This window comes from Typopeltis vanoorti, chromosome 24 (genome assembly GCF_054136105.1).
Source record: "Typopeltis vanoorti isolate ZY-2024b chromosome 24, IOZ_Tvanoo_1.0, whole genome shotgun sequence".
In the NCBI taxonomy this organism is placed as follows: Eukaryota; Metazoa; Arthropoda; class Arachnida; order Uropygi; family Thelyphonidae; genus Typopeltis; species Typopeltis vanoorti.
In genome coordinates, this window is record NC_143572.1 from 54,690,842 (window position 1) to 54,706,008 (window position 15,167).

Consider the following 15,167-nt stretch of genomic DNA (forward strand, 5'->3'; position numbering starts at 1 on the left):
ATGCCATTCCTGAACCTGCCAATCACCTTCCCCCTTTTATACCATCCATAATATTTTCTTCTTTTGCAGCTTCTTCTTAATAACTTTATTTATCCATTTTACTCCCACCTGATTTGTTTTATCCTTCTGACCCTAGCTATTCATTCTAATACTGATTCATCAACTGCTCTTTGATCATTTTTCTTGCCTTACTAACATCCTTTCCTTGCAGTTCCATAAGCCATGGCATGGCTCCAAGCTGCCTCCTGTGTATGTCTTAATCATCAGGTTTGTAGTTCCACAAGTATGCATTCTTAATTGAAGATTTCACATTTCTAAAGGTTCTACATATTATAAAGATAACTTCTATCATAATTTTTATATATTGCTTAGTATCCCATATCCCTATAAGGCAGTTGGATTGTTAGAATAATTTTCCATGATAAAGTTACCATATATTATTATTTGTGTATTTAGATCCTCTCAGGCTATTAAGTGGAATGAGAATAAACACTCTGTGTGATCGAAAAATAAATTTACTCAATGAAAATAAAGGTGAGTTATAAAAATATATGCTATATATATATAGCATAAAGTTTATTTTGATTCTTTTATGGGACTTTTTATATATAGAATTAGAATAAGTAATTTTTATTAACTTCTATGAAGATTTATAAAAATTGATTGTGTATCTGACCCATTCAGGAAGTGTACATGTGTGTGTGTGTGTGTGTGCATGCACACATATGCTTCCTGAATGAGTTATTGAGTGATATTGATCTAAATTCACATGAAGCTGCAAAACCTACAGCATGCCAAAAAGGAAAGCTAACTAAAAACTCTTGATAGGCAGCTTATATTTAAATTATATTTATGTTAATTTTATTCAAATTTATACTGAATAAAATTAACATAAATATAATTTAAATATAAGCTGCCTATCAAGAGTTTTTAGTTAGCTTTCCTTTTTAACTTCCAATAAACATTACACGATAACTAACTTTTTTTTTCATTAGCTGAACTTTTAGAAACACTTAAATTAAAAAAAATGATGTTATAATCAGTCACCATTTTGGGATTTTATTCTTTTTCATATGTCATATTTCGTGCAAGTTCAAATCCTCCACTATGACAGTGTTAGAGTAGAGGATTTAAACTTTATGCAGGTGTAAATTTTTTCAAGTTTAAATATATTTCCATTCACACCCATTCAACAATATCACTTTAGCTCATGCTCCTATTTTTAGTGGCTTAAGCATTTTAAATATGGGAAGATTTGGATTGGTTATTTTAAATAAGATGAGCTCTGTCATTTTTAGCTTCCAATATAAATTGGATTCTATGATGTATGGAGTTAATCTTTTGGAGGAAGATTTTTAATTTGTATATGGCTGACTTCTAAATGGTGAAAACATTATTAATATCTTCCAAACATTTAGATGGAAAGATGGATACTGACAGTATTTGGAATGCATTGTTCAAATTCTTGCATGAAATATTTAAGAAAGAAAGACAAATTAAGAAAGATCTTTAAGTTCTCTTGATCTTATTCCTTTTGACAACTTTTCTTCCATTTGTGTTCTTGCTCAGAATACAAACAAGATAATACACCTTCATTTTTCTTCAGATATTATGATCTTCATTTTATTTGTGGTTAAAATGAAAATGACAAGAACATTGGTAGAAAATGTTCAAGTCTTTTATATTCCCTATATCAGAAACATGAAGAACTGTCTTAATCAGGCAAAAAGAATGCAAAAAGCATCAAAGCATCTACACTCTCCAAAATCAGATCTGGCTGACTATTCCTTCACTAATCATAGGATTGATGCAAGAATCCATCTTTGATGACACTTGTATCTTCATATCATTCCATCATCAATTATCCTACTTTAAAACATGATGGCTTTTATCTGTCACTGTTCAACCGTATCTTCCACCTACTCCTCCATAGATCATGACTAGCCAACATGCTCCAGAAGCTCCTAGGATATTCATTAATAAGTTTTTTTTTTTAGCTCTAAATATCATCAGTTGAACAACAAGAATATTAGAAGAGAATTCAGTCCTGACAATTCAGGACTCGGATACTAATGCTTTTGCTATCATTTTCTTAACTTTGTGGGTGTGTGTATATGTGTATATATATGTATATATATATCTACCAATAATTGTCTGAACACTTTAGCAATTTACAATTGATGCCAGCAGGTGAACCCTAATATTGGGTATGTCCACCTTTGGCTTTGATCACCTCCTGCACCCTTTCAGGGAGGCTTTCCATCAATGGATGGCAGATATCGGGTGGAATTGTTCTCCATTCCTCCAAACCAGCACTAGGTTCAGTGACAGATCGATGATATGCTGCTCTGGACCTCAATCGCCACTTCAATTCGTCCCACAGTTGTTCAGTGATGTTGAGGTCAGGACTCCGCACAGGCCTGGGATGTCATTTAACACCCATCTCTTCATATCATTCCATAACAGCTGCAGTTTTGTGGCATAGGGTATTATCATCTTGATAGTAACATGAGTCTGTTCCATAAAAACTCCCCAGTGTAGGCAGCACCTGATTATCCAGAATATCAAGGTACTGAACTGCCTTCATTGAACCACAGACAACGACCAGTGGTCCCACTCAAAACCAGCTGAATGCACCCCACACCACTACTCCTCTGCCACCAAACTTTACTGTGGGTACAACACACTGTGGTAACAAGCATTCACCAGGGTGCCTTCACACCCTGCCATCAGACTGGAAACAGGTGAACCTTGATTCATCGCTCAGAGTACTGTTTTCCACTAGCCAATTGTCCAGTTCACATGCTCTTTGCACCAGGCTAGATGAGCTTCCTTGTTTGTTGTGATGTTCAGCTTGTGTGCTGCTGCTTTTCCATGGAAACCCAGTAAATGAAGTTCTTTTCATGGTGAGCACAGTATTAGCTCACCATGATATTACTGGCATTCTGAAACTTATCACGGATGGTCTGTGCCAATTGTAGCTGGTTTTTGCATGCTACCCGTTTTAACACCCTCCTGTTTCTGTCAGTCATTTTTGTGCAGATGCCCTGGGTGTTTTTCTGCACTAGTGATCAGAACGTCTCCATTCATTGATCACATCGCCAACTGTTGATTTTGGATGCTCCAATTGAGCAGCAGTGGCATGTATGGATGTGCCACCAATTCAACAGCCCACAATGACATCTCTCTTGAAGTCACTGAGTTCACATTTTTACTATACCACCTGTATTCAGCTACTATGATAAAATACTGCTTCCTACTATCTGTACACTGGTTTTTTATGTTCTTAACATACATGGAATGTTCTATAACTTCAAATAACAGGGGTGTCCCGACAATTATTGGTTGATAGCGTATATATACTGTCTGACCACAGATACGAGACCCCTTCGACACTTCTGCGCATGGCAGAAGGCTAATCCATTCCGATAATTGAGTAATCAATGTGTTTTATGGGATGGGTGTTTATTATTACATGTCTGAAAATTAGCTTTTCTTTTATGAAAATTCAAATTTTTAAAGTGGTAACTATTGCTTGTATAACAGTTGGAAAATTTTATGTATTAAGCACATGATTTCGCATGTTGGTGATGAATTCATACATCACCTTATTCCTTTCTCCCCTTCAAGATAAATTGACTCTTCTTGGCAATGTGTCAGCTAGGGTTCTCACAACCGTGGACACACTATGTGTATATATATCTTCTTCCTTCCCTCCTCTTTTACCTTGTGGTGTCGAGGATTTTTCTACACTTAACCACTACCATATCGAGGATAAAGTGGTTAGCCCTATGCCTCCCGGTTTGTCTGTGCCATTCTATAGAATTTTCCACTTGTTTATAATATAGCAATTGTACCAAAGATACTGTACACCTGGGTACTTCATGCTGCTTGTTTTAGTTTTGCTGGATGAAGAAAATATTGTTGTTTAGTTAGTTATAAATGTGGTTTGGATTTTGTAATTCTTGAGAAATTTTTGTCATGTTTATTATAATAGAACTGGCGTGTGAGAGAGAAATCCTTTATTTTGCTGTTATCAATTTCATAGCATGGCTGTGAATGGAATCAAAGTTTAATAACACTTGTATAGTTTTGACTTATACAGTTTTAATTTATTTCATCATCATTGTTAACAAGACAGGCTCCCAATAGTAATATGATCCCTAGCTTTTTTTGGGGTTGATAATGATGCGATTGAGCATGTAAATATCTGTGAGTGTGGGTTGGTTTTCTGCATATTGTAATCTCCAACCTGCCCAAAGAGACTGAGAAAGTCTGATGTCCAGTAAGGGAAGAGAACCATTGGTTCTCTTCCCTTACTGGACATCAGTCCTATAATTCTGTCTTGAACTTGAATTTTGAATGTTAGTTGTTCAGATGATTTAAGAACCCTTGAAGTGTGTCTTGACCATAACTCTGTATCGCGAAAAGATCATCAGCACATCTTTTCCAAATTCTTAGTTGTAATGGGTAAGAGTGTTTTTCAACTACTTCCATATACATATTTTGCAAGCACCAAAATAGAGGGTTTCTTGTTGCCAGACTTGAGTTTTTGATTTGATAGTACTGACTTCTGATTGACTCAGCAAAATAAATTATATATTTAGTTTAATCCTTTATCTAAGTGTAAGCAAACAAAGTTTGCTCCTGAAGTATCTTCAGGACTGGGGAAACTTGTGGCAAAGATGGACTAAGTTCTCATCACTTTCCTTAGTATCCCATAATGCAAATGTATCTCCTTGTAGACTGGTTTCGACCTTTATTGATGTCTCTTCAATGGGAGCCAGACCCAGAGGTGATACCAAAGTTGAAGCAATGCAGAACTCATATTTCCATATGCCAGTTGCCAAAAGGTGTCACACCTTATTATTAAATTACTCTGGATTAGAGAAAGATGTTGGAAGTTTTTTCCACTTGGTTAGACTATAAATTACATATTTAGTTTAATCCTTTATCCAAGTGTAAGTACACGAAGTTTGTGCCTGAAGTATCTTCAAGACTGGGGCAATTCGTGGCCCAGTCCTAGATAAAGGATTAAACTAAATATATAATTTATAAGTTTAACCAAGTCGAAAAAACTTTCAACATCTTTCTCTAATCCAGCGCTTCAACCTTGGTATCACTTGCAGACATGATTTTAATAATAAAATCATGCAAGTCTGCCTACAATGTCTGCAAGGAAATGTGCTTTGCATCATGGGATACTAAGGAAAGTAATGAGAACTTATTCCACCTTTGCTGCAAATTTTTCCAGTCCTGAAGATACTTCAGGTGCAAACTTTGTTTGCTTACACTTGGATAAAGGAATTAAACTAAATATATAATTTATAGTCTAACCAAGTGGAAAAAACTTCCAACATCAGCAAAATAAGTTAGTAAGTGTGATAGCTTGATTTTATATAAATGTTTTTAGATAAATTTCTTGACATGTTGTCAAGGGTCATGTTAAAATTGTGAGCTACCCACAGAACAGACACTCTTGATGTAAGGTATTTCTTAAGTTGAATATTTGGTATTATATTTTTTTATTTGCTAAAATTATTTTTTTTAATAGTGTAAAGGATAATATATATCCATTTCTATTTCTAGCCAGATTCAGAACTTTCCTGAGAGTTTATGATAAAGGCTAGAAATAGAAATGGATATATGATATCCTTTATACAATTAACTTACTTTGTTAGAAAGAAGACCTTAGACTCTTTATTTCAGTAATTTATGTACACACCTATTGAGAGTTCACTTATGAAAAATATAACTTTCTGACATGAGATGATTTCTACAGTTAGAGAGATTTTTGCCTTATTCAGATTTCTCTGTGGTCTCTGATGAGAACCAGCAGTTCAAAACAGCTGTCGGGTCTGTGACACCTAAATGCGCTAATAAAAGGCGAATTCGTGAGCTTGTGTGCTGAGCTCACATCTTTTAAGTAACACTTACCAAGGCAATCCCTGTGCCAAAGGTTATATTGTTGTAAGTTCTCGAGAAAGTTTTGAATTTGACTAGAAATGGGTATATAATATCCTTTACATGATTGACTTACTTTGCCAGAGAATTGAGGCTCTTAGGCACTTCATTTCAGTTTTTTTTTATGTTTTTTATTTAAATATTTCTTCTAACCATGTGTGCATTGTGTTTTGTTTCAAATACAATTCAGATATCATTTGTTGCCCAGAAGGATCGTGTATCTACTCCAATAAACAGCTTTTGAGTTTCAGTCCAGTAGCATGAATGTTCGTGAAGATCTTTAGGTGAGAGATAATTTTCATCGCTTGATGTGAGACTGCATTCTTCTTATTGGATGCCTGAAGTGATTTTAAAAAGTTCTACATTTATTCTCCAAAATAGGGCTCCTGGATTACTTAACTATGCTTCATTCGCAGTATTAAATGTACAAAAGCTTATCATTGAATGGGAGGAATTTAAAAAAATCACATTTACACAAATGGGTAATCCTTGTTAAGTTTCTTAAGAGTTTATGACAGTAAAGTTTCCCTTCAGTTATGACATGGCTTATTGCAGTTATATTAAACTGATTTGTTACTATTATGGTACACCTCCTAGGAGTCTAAGGACTCATTGTGGGAAGGCCCTCTACTGCAGTATGCTTATCTTGCTGTTTTCATCATCCTCTTTAATCCTCCAACTGCATGATGATACCACTACCATCAACTCGCAGCATCTACTGTTCACCATCACCAGCAGTAGTATTTTTTTGTCTGTAAATTTTGTTGTGGGCAATTTGCCTATATGTAGGATGAAAACCCTAAGTTTCTTGAAGGAAAACCTCCTACCTTGAAAAAGTCCATATAAAGCCCATTTAAAATTGAATTAATTATTATTTTTTTTTATTTGAACTTGGAAAAGCAAATATATCAAACTAGAAATTGATATAAAATTTATTGAAATTGGACAAACAAATTAACATCTTATATAATATTTTATTTATTGTATGTAATTTTCTATTAAATTGTTTATCCTCTGCTTTTTTCTTGTTTTAGAATACTGTGTGCAAGTCTCATATAATATGGATGGTAGTTATAGAATGACTGTTGAAGGCAAGACTTATGAAGTAACAGGTGAACTGCAGTATAATAATGGAACTTTACGGCTGGTCTGCACAGTAAATGATTGTACTTCTGCAAGCAAGATTGTTTTAATAAAGGATGCTATTCATTTGTTGACCCAGGTAAAAAAAAATCATTAATAATATTTGAACATTTAACAAAGTTAAATGAAACTATTAAACAAAGATAATTAAAGTCAAGCATTTAAGTTTAAAAGGATTTTAATAATAAACAAAATGTTTTCTTACATATGCATAAAATGATTTGTATATGTTTAGTCAAATACTCTGAACTGTTAGATAACAGAGAAAGGATCATGGCTAGGGCGTCCCCCGTAAGCGACGCGCAGTTCTGTTGCCCGAGGACTGTGAGAAGTGGGCTAGGGCTACTGAACCAAGGACGGGTTCAGCTAAAAAAGTGAGTCCAACAGAAAGAGAGTGTGTGTAAAGTAAGAATCGGGTCACTGAATGTGGGTACGATGAATGGGAAGAGTAGAGAGATAGTGGACATGATGAGAAGAAGGAAGCTGAAGATCTTGTCCGTGCAGGAGACAAGGTGGAAAGGCAATAAAGCAAAGGAGCTGGCGGAGGGATATAAACTGTGTTTATAGCGGTGTGAATGAGAAGGGAAGAAACGGAGTTGGAATTATCATCGATAAGGAGCTAAAGAGTGGAGTCTACGAGGTGTGCCGGAAGAATGATCGGATTATGAGCGTTAAGCTTGAGATGGGAGTCAGTGTGGCTACTATAGTGTGTGGCAGTGCCCCGCAAGTAGGTTGTGATGATGAGGAGAAAGAGACATTCTGGAGAAAACTTGACCAAGTAGTAATGGGAATCCCTGATGGTGAGAGAGTGATCGTCGGAGCAGATCTGAACGGGCATGTAGGAAGGCAACGAAGTGGTGAAGAAAGGGTACATGGAGGTTGGAGTAGTGGTGAAAGAAATGAAGAAGGTAAAAAAATAGAATATGCTGTGGCCTTCGAGCTGGCTATAGCTAACACGTGGTTCAAGAAGAGAGTTGGGCATGGGCATCTGATAACCTATAAGAGCGGGGATAGAATGAGTCAGATTGACTATATTATATGCCGTAGGAAACATCTGAAGGAGGTGAAAAACTGTAAAGTGATTAATGGAGAAAGTGTAGCAGCACAGCACAGGTTGGTTGTGGTAGGCTGTGATATAAAAGGGGAAAAGAAGAATAGGCGGAAGTGGTGGGTACAGAGGAGAATAAAGTGGTGGAAATTGGAAGAGGAAGGAACAAGGAATAAGTTTAAAGAAGAGGTATTGAAAGAAATGAAGTTACCAGAGGATGTGGAAGAATGGTGGGATGTTAATAGTCGGAATATTAGAAAAATTGGAGAAGAGGTGCTTGGTATAACATCAGGAAAGGGACCACCTGAGGATAAGGAAGCATGGTCGTGGAATGAGGAGGTGCAGTTGGAGATCAAGGAAAAGAAAGAGGCAAAGAAAAAATGGGACATGACTGGAACTAGAGCCGACAAGGAGGCATATAGATTAGCAAAGAAAAATGCAAAGAGAGCTGTGGCAAGGGCGAAAGTGAGGCAGTTGATGAGGTTTATGAAGAACTGGAGAGAAATCGTGGCGAAGCTCAGTTGTTGAGAATAGCGAAAGCCAGAGATAAGGCCTCGAAAGACATAACATCAGTCAAGCAGATAAAGGATGCCTCAGGAGTAGTATTACAAGACGAGGACAAAATCAGAGGAAGATGGAAAGAATATTTCCGAAAACTACTAAATGAGGGGAATCCAAGAGAGAGGTGTGAGGATGGAGAGGTAAATGAGAGACCGGTGCAAAACATAAGTAGAGAGGAAGTGGTTTGGGTACTGAGAAAAATGAAGAATGGAAAGGCTGTGGGAGCAGACCAGATACCTGGGGAAGTGCGGAAAAGTTTGGGCAGTGAGGGCGTGGATATGTTATGGGATCTGATGTGTAAAATAGCCCAACAAGAAAAGATACCAGAGGAATGGAGGAAAAGTATTCTCGTCCCAATCTACAAAGGAAGAGGAGATGTTCAAGACTGTGGCAACTATAGAGGAATCAAGCTGATGTCACACACATTAAAAAATATGGGAAAGAGTAATTGAAGCAAGGTTACGGCAGGAAACGAAAATTGGTGAGGAGCAGTTTGGATTTATGCCAGGAAGAGGGACAACGGATGCAATATTTGCGCTAAGGCGATTGATGGAGAAATATAGAGGGATGCAAGTGGATCTGCACATGGTGTTTATAGACCTGGAAAAGGCATACGACAGAGTGGCCAGGCAGGAGGTATGGAGGTGTATGAGGAAGAAGGGGGTGTCGGAGAAGTATGTGAGGTTGGTGAAGGAGATGTATGAGGGAACAGAAACTCAGGTCAGGTCTAGTGTCTGCATGACAGAAGGGTTCCCTATTGTCATAGGGCTACACCAAGGGTCAGCTCTGAGCCCCTACCTCTTTGACCTGGTCATGGATGTACTAGTGGAGGATGTCAAGAAGGAGGCACCATGGAGCATGCTGTTTGCAAATGACATTGTTCTATGCGAATCATCCCAAGAGAAGCTTGAAAATACCCTGGAAGAGTGGAGAAAGGCATTGGAGGAGAGCAGCATGAGAATTAACCGGGTGAAGACAGAATATATGTCAACGGGGAGTGACGAGGATATCATCATACGACTCCAGGGTGAAAGGCTAATTTCAGGGAAGAAATTAAAGTACCTTGGGTCGGTTGTCGAGAGGAATGGTGACCTGGATGAGGAAATATACAGCACCGAATAACTTGCGGTTGGATGAATTGGAGGAAGATGAGCGCGGTCCTGTGCGACAAGAGAGTGAGTTATAAAAGGAAAGGAATCTATAAAATGGTAGTTAGGCTGGCGATGCTCCATGGTGCGGAGACGTGGCCTATAACCAAGGCACAGGAGAGGAAGATGGAGGTAGCGGAGATGCGGCTGTTGAGATGGATGAGTGGTGTGACAAAGAAGGACAGGATAAGGAATGACTACATCAGAGGGATGGTTAAAGTGGGACCAATTGGCAAGAAGATACAAGAAAGTAGGCTGAGGTGGTTTGGACATGTTGAGAGGAAGGGTGAGGAGTATGTTGGTAAACGAGTGGAGTATATGGAGTTGGAGGGAAGGAGGAAAAGAGGCAGGTCCAAGCTCAGGTGGAGGGATAAGATGAGAGAGGATCTTAGGGAGAAAGGATGGAGTCCGAAGGATGCTCTGGACCGGAGAACTTGGAAGAGGAAGGTTAAAGATTGGTGCGCCGTCCCCGTTTAACATGGGATAAGGCAGAGTGAAAGAAGTCAAATACTCTAAACTCAATAAAAATCTTCACGTTAACCTTCTTCTTAGGTTTTGAACCATAGAATATAATACTATTATTGAAAATTCGTTGATTGCCATTATCCATATATATTGTTATTTGTTATGCCTTATCCCAGTTGTAGTTGCTTTTTGATTTGTTATCCAAGTGATTAAAACAACTAAGCAAATGAATGTAGACAATCATTATCACCTCAACCACACCACAGACATAATTTTGTTTTGACTAAGTTTACCATTAAAATGATCCTATTAAAACCAAATTGAAACAACTCAGTAAATTTTAATAGAAATCCTAAATACCAAATTTTATTAAATTCTATGAAGAGAGGAATTATAATTTTGGGGAGAAAAAAGGTCTAATTAAAACAAACCATCATTCATGGGTTTATCAGTTGTTTATCAGTAGGTCTTATACCTGAGACAAAATAATTTTGACTTAGGCTCAAGACCTATTTTGCCTGCAGGCTCTTGTGGTTGTTTATATACATCAATGTTTCTGTTGTTATGTATGGTATTACAAGAGGATTATTGAAGAGCAATATTTTTATAAGAAATACTGACAAGCCTATCAAAGGTAGAGCATGATTTATAAAACTGGGATCTAATTTTGGTTAACATACTGTTGCTGTATAATTTTTGTGTTGCATAATTTTTCCACAAAAAAAAAAAAAAAAAACATTACAGGGAAAATTAAAATTACTTGATAAATTTTAATAGAGATCCTAATTTTTTTTTTCTTTTTTTTTTTTTTTAGTTAGTGCTGTGGGTAAGTATATAATCCAGAAACTATACCTATGTCTAGAAATCTAACATGAAACTTTTTAAACCACTTCAGGCCTTCAGTAAGCTGAGTGATGGTCTCATACTGAGTGATAAAATTCATCTCCTACATGAATACATTTACAAATCATCCATACCTACAATGAGATTCAATTCCATGGCCTGTTAATTGGAGATTGGATATACTAACCACTCAGCCAGCCATGCCAGAATTTAATGAAATACCAAATTTCATTAAATGCCAGTGCAAGAACAGAATTACTATTAGTTTGAATAATTTTGTCAAATAATCTGACTGAAATCAAAGCTGAAGCACATGAGCAGATTCTTGTATACATTCTAAATTGACTTCTAAGATTTCTTTAGTTATGCTGGAATTCTTAATTTGTGTAGAAGAAGGTATATACTGGAAGATATATGAATAAGTAAAACTTGTCGAGCATTGTAGAACTAAGAAATAGTTTTTGTCCTAATTAAGTGTGGTCTATGTATTCTAAATTCCAAATTTAATTAAATTTCACCCAGTCAAAGCAGCATTACTGCAATGTATAATTTCATTTTGTGCATTTTGTTCCCTTGCAAGTGGTTCAGTTAAAATGAATTTCAAGATGATTATTATTAATTAATAATAATAATAATAATAATAATTATTATTAATTAATTAAATTTATATTATTATTATAAATAAAAATTATAAACACGTATTAACCACAGTGGAAATTATTTAATGTAAATATTTCATCTCGTTTAATGAGATTCTATTGTAATCATGCACCCTAACTGTATGTTATTCCTATTATAGTTTAAATTACTGTACTGATGATGTCCTAAGATACTTAGGATGAAATATTTACATTAAATAATTTTCACTATGGTTAATACGCGTGTTTCTTTTAATTATGATCTCACCACAGGTTTTGTTATTTAAAAGGATGATTATTAACTAGACCTGCTTGGAGTCAAAAGGGATTTGTCACTGGTGATCTCTGCTGTTTCTCTCTCTCTCTCACACACACACAAAATGTATTCACTGGTTTTTCACTTGGTATGCTCCCAATATATTCTGCTCACTAACCACTTTCCATGCAAAGAACTTATTCCTCACCGACCTTTATTCCTATCTCCATACTATGAAAAATCTTCCATGTTAATCTAGTAACTACTCTTTATTGACTTACATCTAAATTATGTCATCCCCTCCTTTTTCCTCCTATATATGAGGCTCTACAAATGACATTCCTTCAGTCTGCTTAAGATTTCCAGAGTCTTGACATAGTCTTTGTTAAATATTATCACTAAATCTTTGTCTTCATTCCTGTAAGAATATAGTGACAGCCAGTGACATTAATGTATGATGATTTGATTATGACTATGTGACCAAATTATCACATACCAATCAAAATGTATGTATATATCCTGATTGATGCCTTATACAATAAATCATAACCTGTTTACATATCATTATCTTCTCATCATTACATTACATTGTTATATGATTTTCCTGAATTTCAAGTCTTTCTCCCTCATCACTCTTGGATCCTTTCTCCTTCAGGATACCTCTACTAATTGCATACTTCAAGATTTTAAAACCTTACACTTTGGAATTTAATAGATAACTTTATTCACTTGCCTACTAAATTGATCTCTTTGGGTTTTCCTGTAAAGTCACAGCATGTACTTTACTTCTCATAGTCCTTCCAAACTTTGTATAATCGCAAACAACTGCATGTACCAATTTAAACCTCTCTCTCTCGGTATCATTAACATATAAATTAAATAGTAATATTCCCAAAACAGACTCCTACATCACACCACTAGTGACTTTTCTCTTCCAAGATTCTCCCTCCTGTGCGCAACTCACTGATCTGACAGCCTATCTCCTTTCCAACTCTCTAATCTGTTATCTAATGGAGTTCCAGAGTTCCCATCCATTCTAGTTAAATTACCAACTTATGTGGCAATCTATCAAAGATTCCAAAATCTAAATTATATTGCTTTATGTGATAACTTGCAAACCTTTATGTTTTATAAAACAGCCCTTATCAGATCTTCAACCCTCAAACTATATTTTGAGCAATGTAATATGTATAATTTGGCTATAAAGTAAACATACTTTACTCTATAGCCAAATTATACTTTACATATAAAGAAAACCTTTTAAAAGTACCTTTAGAAATCAATTACTGTAGATCTGATTAATTGCTAGGGTTACTAAAACAGTGATTTTTGTTTGATTGCTTACTTTTGAAGTGCATTACTGGGAAGGTATATGAAATTTAATAACTGGATTCGAATTTGAGGGCCAGTAGATATAATCTTCATCAAATTCCTAACATCTGCTCTAAGGAGTGTACAGGATATGATAACCTACATGAAAAAAGTTACATCATTACTAGCTTCCTATTTCAACAATTTTTCTCCAAATTAATGTTATCTGTCAAGACGTCAATATTATGATATCTTATATTTCTCTCTTCTAAGGCACTTTATATTGTATCAATCCACCTAGATCTTGATCCTCTGCATCTCTGTCTTACCATTTTGGCATCAATCACCTGTTTTGCTAACCTTTCCTCCCATTCTATTTAAGTGGCCTTACCACATCATTGTTTTGATTACGTGTGTAGAGGCTTAAGTGCTGTGAGGACATCATGTTGGAGCCTTAATGGATTTTTTACAACACTCACAAAGAATTAAAATAGAATCTAATACTTCCTATATTTCGTCCTAGTCACTAGGACATCTACTGGGATTACAAAAACAATTAATGTAACATATATACAAATAACAAACAATACTAAGCCCAACCATGTGGGTGACACTAAAGTCCTATCTAGGTAGAGCGCCCTCTAAGGGCAGTAGTAGGTGGCCTGGAATGTAAGGTGGGAACTCTGGTGATGAGTGTTTTCCAAATCTTCGGAAGCTTAATGCAACCGTATTTATTGAGATTTAGTTGGTTTTTGAGAGCTGCTGCTGCTTCTAAGAAAAGTCTCTCTTTCTTGAATTTGCTGTGGTGGAGCATGGTGGTTTTCTTCCATGATACCCTGTGGGTGGTGTCCAAAACATGGTCAGCCAAGCCTGAATGGCCATAGTTGTGTTTGAAGATGTACGACTTGTGTTCCTCTAGACGGATGGATGCTGATCTGCCTGTCTATCCAAAGTACGCCAGCTTACAGGAATAGGGTACTTTGTAAACTCCAGGCAGAGAGAGAGGAGGGAGCTGATCTTTCGTAGAACGGATAAGGGTAGCAAGTTTGCGGTGGGGCTTATATGTTGCGTGTAGGTTGTACTGTTTTAGTATCTTGGCTATTTTTTCGGATGTGCCACAGATGTAGGGCATGGTGATAGCATTTTTAAAATCTTGTTAATGAGAAGGACGGGGAATGGGGGAGGAGTTGATTATTTTTTTTTGATACTGTGATCGCTGTAGCCATTGGAGAGAAAAGTGCTGTGTATGTGGTTAAGCTCAGCAGTGAGGGCAGTTCCACTGGAACAAAGATTGTGGGCTCTCTTGGTAAGAGTTTTAATAATGCCATATTGTTGAGAGGGGTGGTGGTGGGAGAGTTTGTGAATTTTCTGTATACGGTGAAGGTAAGTGTATCATTAGGCAGGCGTGTGACTAAGGTGTCTAGGAAGGGTAAACAATTGTTCTTTTCCTTTTCCATAGTGAACTGGATTCTTGGATGTAGACTATTGAGATGACTGAGGAAGTAGTCTAACGTTTCTGGGCCATGAGGCCAAATAGAGAACACATCATCTACATATCTTAGCCAGATAGAAGGTTTGAGTGGGGCTGAGTCTATGGCTTGTTTTTCGAAATCTTCCATATAGAAATTGGCAAGGGGGGGTGAGAGGGGGGAACCCATGGCAGTTCCCTCTATCTGCTTGTAGATTTTGTTGTTCCAAGAGAAATACCCAGAGTTAATGGCAAAGGAAATGAGATCTAAGATGTCAGAGGGAAAAACGTTTTCTAAGAGAGATAAGGTGTCAATTAAGGG

General features: G+C 36.5%; 1 protein-coding gene across 2 annotated transcripts in view; it reads left to right on the forward strand.

The window, feature by feature from the left end:
• Mccc1 (Methylcrotonoyl-CoA carboxylase 1) overlaps window positions 1-15,167 on the forward strand; it is a 126,793-nt gene that overhangs the window by 94,811 nt on the left and 16,815 nt on the right. For both annotated transcript variants that reach the window (XM_090414195.1, XM_090414197.1), the window contains exons 13-14: window positions 457-534; window positions 6,999-7,186. In XM_090414195.1, coding sequence (XP_090270321.1) covers window positions 457-534; window positions 6,999-7,186 — 266 coding nt within the window. The remainder of the gene's footprint in view (window positions 1-456; window positions 535-6,998; window positions 7,187-15,167) is intronic.